A 4,797-nucleotide genomic window follows, 5' to 3' on the forward strand; every position below is an offset into this window, starting at 1 on the left:
TCAGTTTTATAGGGGATCTATTTACTGTGACAGTTTCCAGAAACAGTACAATGTTCATACAGTACTGAAGTAAATGCTTTATTAAAGGTTCTGATAAGAATGAGGAACCGGGTTGGTGTGTAATACGTTGCAGCTGATATCAAAACATCATTTTCTTCTACTATTAGAAAGGAGTTGGCCATTATCATCTGTAATAATATGTTCTTTGGTCACGGTAACATTAAAGAGCACATTAAATCATCACATGGATTTAGTGATGAGTACAGAATTCAGTAAAAAGCAATATAAAGAGTTATTACATGTCTAAAGGCATTTACATCATAAAGTACAACTTGTGGATGCCTATTACAGCTTAGAACCAGACAAAGGCAAAGGCACTTGGAAAGAACCAGACTGAAAATGAGACACTAATCAGTAACTAAAACCGGTTAAATCCATCCTCACAACAATAGTACTAACAGGGCATTGTGTGTGTCAGGTATAGCATTGACTACTGTATATGTGGCAGAGTGTGGGGAACAGGACCAGAGTCAGCTCTAACTGAGCCAGAGGATAAACATGGGAGGTCCCACCCAGGAAGAGCAGGACAGCCAATGGGAGCCAGGCCTCGTGTCATGTGACGGCCATGTTCTGGCCCACCGCCTCAGGTGTGAGGAACTGCACTTTGGGCACGGTGAGGGCCGAGTTGTTCCTCCGCATGGTGCCGGAGCTCCCGCCGCCGTTCCTCATGGAGTTGTTCCGCCTCATTGAGTTCCTCTTCCTCAGTGAGTTCTGGTGGCTCAGCTCGCTCTTCTGCAGCGTCTGGATGAGTATGGAGGGCTTCTCGTCCAGCTCGCGGGCCGAACACCTCGGCGTCGCCACCTTGACCGTGTTCCCAAACTTGGAGTAGTCCACCGAGTACACCCCGTCCTCCTCAGTCACGATGGGCACGAAGCGGTGACCCCACTGGATCTCCTCGGTGACGTAGGAGGTCCGGGCCTGGGTGGTGATGCCCGTGGTCTCCACCACGCCCTCCAAGATCACAATCACCTCCAGGTCGCTGCACTGCAGCTCCATGGCCGACAGGTCGTACAGCGGACTGTCCTTATTGATGGTATGGCAGATAATGAGTGGCGCCAAGAGGAAGATGGAGTTACTCGCCGCGGCGCTCTCCGTTTGCACGTCGATCTGGTGGATAGGGATGACCTCGCCTTCGGGGGTGGTGGTCTTGCGTACCACCTGGAGGCGGACGGCAGCGCCAATGATCATGGACTTGCGAAGGTCGCCCACACGGGTCATGAAGCATAGGCGGTTGTTGCGCACGGCGATGACGGCGTTGCGGCTGAAAATAAGATATGACAAGAAAAGATAACTTTATTGTCCATTTTCTTTACCGATCACATTTTCTTTACAGATTTGTCAGCCAGAGTGTACCCCCTGGATCAGATTTATCAGCCAGAGTGTACCCCCTGGATCAGATTTATCAGCCAGAGTGTACCCCCTGGATCAGATTTGTCAGCCAGAGTGTACCCCCTGGATCAGATTTGTCAGCCAGAGTGTACCCCCTGGATGAGATTTGTCAGCCAGTGTACCCCCTGGATCAGATTTATCAGCCAGAGTGTACCCCATGGATCAGATTTGTCAGCCAGAGTGTACCCCCTGGATCAGATTTGTCAGCCAGAGTGTACCCCTGGATCAGATTTATCAGCCAGAGTGTACCCCCTGGATCAGATTTATCAGCCAGAGTGTACCCCCTGGATCAGATTTGTCAGCCAGAGTGTACCCCCTGGATCAGATTTGTCAGCCAGAGTGTACCCCCTGGATCAGATTTGTCAGCCAGAGTGTACCCTCTGGATCAGATTTGTCAGCCAGAGTGTACCCCCTGGATCAGATTTGTCAGCCAGAGTGTACCCCCTGGATCAGATTTGAGCCAGGGCACCCCTGGTACAAAATCAGATTTGACCATTCAAAAGCCAGAAGGGCATGGACACAAACTTTGTCAGCTATTTTTGTACCCCTAGGATAAGATTTATACTAGGTCTGTGTTATATGGACCCCTGGATCAGATTTATATACCAGAGTCTACCCCCTGATCAGATTTAGGTCTGCCAGATGGATATACTAGGTCTGTGTTATATGGATATACTAGGTCTGTGCCAGAGTGGTACTAGGTCTGTATGATATGGATACTAGGTCTGTGTTATATGGATACCCCTAGGTCAGATTATGGATATACTAGGTCTGTGTTATATGGATTTGTCTGCCATGATATGGATATACTAGGTCTTATATGGATATACAGTCCAGATATGGATATACTAGGTCTGTGATCAGATATTTAGGTCTGTGTTATATGGATGTACCCCTGGATATACAGATTTGTGATATGGATATACTAGGTCTGTGTACCCCTGGATATCAGATTTGAGGGATATTAGGTCTGTATGATATGGATATACAGGTCTGTGTGATATGGCAGGTCTGTGTTATATGGATATACTAGGACTTATGATATGGATCAAAGGTCTGCATCTATGGATATCTAGGTCTGTGTTATATGGATACACAGGTCTGCATGATTGGATAACTAGGTTTTTCATGGATATCTAGGTCTGTGTTATATGGATATAATGATATGGATATACTAGGTCTGTGTTATATGGATATACTAGGTCTGTATGATATGGATATACTAGGTCTGTGTTATATGGATATACTAGGTCTGTGTTATATGGATATACTAGGTCTGTATGATATGGATATACTAGGTCTGTGTGATATGGATATACTAGGTCTGTGTTATATGGATATACTAGGACTGTATGATATGGATATACTAGGTCTGTATGATATGGATATACTAGGTCTGTGTTATATGGATATACTAGGTCTGCATGATATGGATATACTAGGTCTGTGTTATATGGATATACTAGGTCTGTGTTATATGGATATACTAGGTCTGTGTTATATGGATATACTAGGTCTGTGTTATATGGATATACTAGGTCTGTGTTATATGGATATACTAGGTCTGTATGATATGGATATACTAGGTCTGCATGATATGGATATACTAGGTCTGTGTTATATGGATATACTAGGTCTGTGTTATATGGATATACTAGGTCTGTGTTATATGGATATACTAGGTCTGTGTTATATGGATATACTAGGTCTGTGTTATATGGATATACTAGGTCTGTATGATATGAGCAAATAATCTAACAATCTAATCTAGCATGCAACCTTATAGAGAATCAAACAGCGTGGAGGAGGAACTGGGCTGCGTGATTGACAAGGGGTGGGGCTAAGTGTCTGTGGGAAACAGCCACAAGAGGAGAGGGAGAGACTACAAACAAAGTCAACTATAAAAACTGACTCTACACAGGGTTTAGTGGCATCTCATATATTACATGAAATACGGATCTCTTGTGATATGGATATTGCGATTTCGATGCGAATTCGATTAATTGTGCAGCCATACCATGCACCTGATTTTCCAGTTGGGACTTGGGATCAGCTTCTGCTCCCCCAATCCTAACCTTTACCATTAGTGGGGTAAATGCTAAACTGACCCAAGATCAGAATTTAGGGGCACCTTCACCCTACACTGTTGACCCCACCTCTCCAACCTAATCTAACCTGTAGGCTACCATCCTACCTGAAGATGAGCGTCTCGGCGCGGCGGTGCGACTGGGCTGTCTTCATGAAGATGCACCCCAGCATAATGGCGTTGATGATGAGGCCAGCGATGTTCTGGAAGATGAGGACGGCGATGGCCGTGGGGCACTGTTCTGTGATCATACGGTGGCCAAAGCCGATGGTCACCTGGACCTCGATGGAGAACAGGAAGGCTGAGGTGAATGACCTGTAGAGCAGAGAGAGAGGGTCAAAGTTCAGGGGTCAGAGGAAATGAGAGTTAAAGAGGAGGGAGACGTTGGACGTAAATATTGGTCACGGGTCAGATGTTTGTTGTAGACATCTGATCCTACATTTGTAATAGAGGTGTAGAAACCTGATCCTACATCTGTGAGGAGGGTAGAGACCTGATCCTACATCTGTGAGGAGGGTAGAGACCTGATCCTACATCTGTGAGGAGGGTAGAGACCTGATCCTACATTTGTAATAGAGGTGTAGAAACCTGATCCTACATCTGTGAGGAGGGTAGAGATCTGATCCTACATTTGTAATAGAGGTGTAGAAACCTGATCCTACATCTGTGAGGAGGGTAGAGACCTGATCCTACATCTGTGAGGAGGGTAGAGACCTGATCCTACATTTGTAATAGAGGTGTAGAAACCTGATCCTACATCTGTGAGGAGGGTAGAGACCTGATCCTACATCTGTGGGGAGGGTAGAGACCTGATCCTACATCTGTGAGGAGGGTAGAGACCTGATCCTACATCTGTGGGGAGGGTAGAGACCTGATCCTACATCTGTGAGGAGGGTAGAGACCTGATCCTACATTTGTAATAGAGGTGTAGAAACCTGATCCTACATCTGTGAGGAGGGTAGAGACCTGATCCTACATCTGTGGGGAGGGTAGAGACCTGATCCTACATCTGTGAGGAGGGTAGAGACCTGATCCTACATCTGTGAGGAGGGTAGAGACCTGATCCTACATTTGTAATAGAGGTGTAGAAACCTGATCCTACATCTGTGAGGAGGGTAGAGACCTGATCCTACATCTGTGGGGAGGGTAGAGACCTGATCCTACATCTGTGAGGAGGGTAGAGACCTGATCCTACATCTGTGGGGAGGGTAGAGACCTGATCCTACATCTGTGAGGAGGGTAGAGACCTGATCCTACATTTG

The 4,797-nt window shown here is 46.1% G+C and overlaps 1 protein-coding gene across 1 annotated transcript; it reads right to left on the reverse strand.

Annotated features, from left to right (window-relative positions):
- LOC135572861 (ATP-sensitive inward rectifier potassium channel 8-like) lies at positions 1–4,234 on the reverse strand. The gene is made up of 2 exons (XM_065021379.1): positions 3,644–4,234; positions 1–1,321 (listed from the first exon to the last, which is right to left on the reverse strand). Exons 1-2 carry the CDS (start codon positions 3,784–3,786, stop codon positions 613–615), a joined length of 852 nt encoding a protein of 283 aa, XP_064877451.1. The 5' UTR covers positions 3,787–4,234; the 3' UTR covers positions 1–612.
- Positions 4,235–4,797: the final 563 nt, after the last annotated feature.

Source organism: Oncorhynchus nerka, linkage group LG8, assembly GCF_034236695.1.
Source record: "Oncorhynchus nerka isolate Pitt River linkage group LG8, Oner_Uvic_2.0, whole genome shotgun sequence".
Taxonomy (NCBI): domain Eukaryota; kingdom Metazoa; phylum Chordata; class Actinopteri; order Salmoniformes; family Salmonidae; genus Oncorhynchus; species Oncorhynchus nerka.

Bases quoted from the DNA above. Each gene is read 5' to 3' on its own strand.
- LOC135572861 (XM_065021379.1), bottom strand. From the start codon at position 3,786: ATGATCACAGAACAGTGCCCCACGGCCATCGCCGTCCTCATCTTCCAG. The intron at 1,322-3,643 runs GTAGGATGGTAG...TCTTATTTTCAG, and splicing joins GCCGAGACGCTCATCTTCAG to CCGCAACGCCGTCATCGCCG.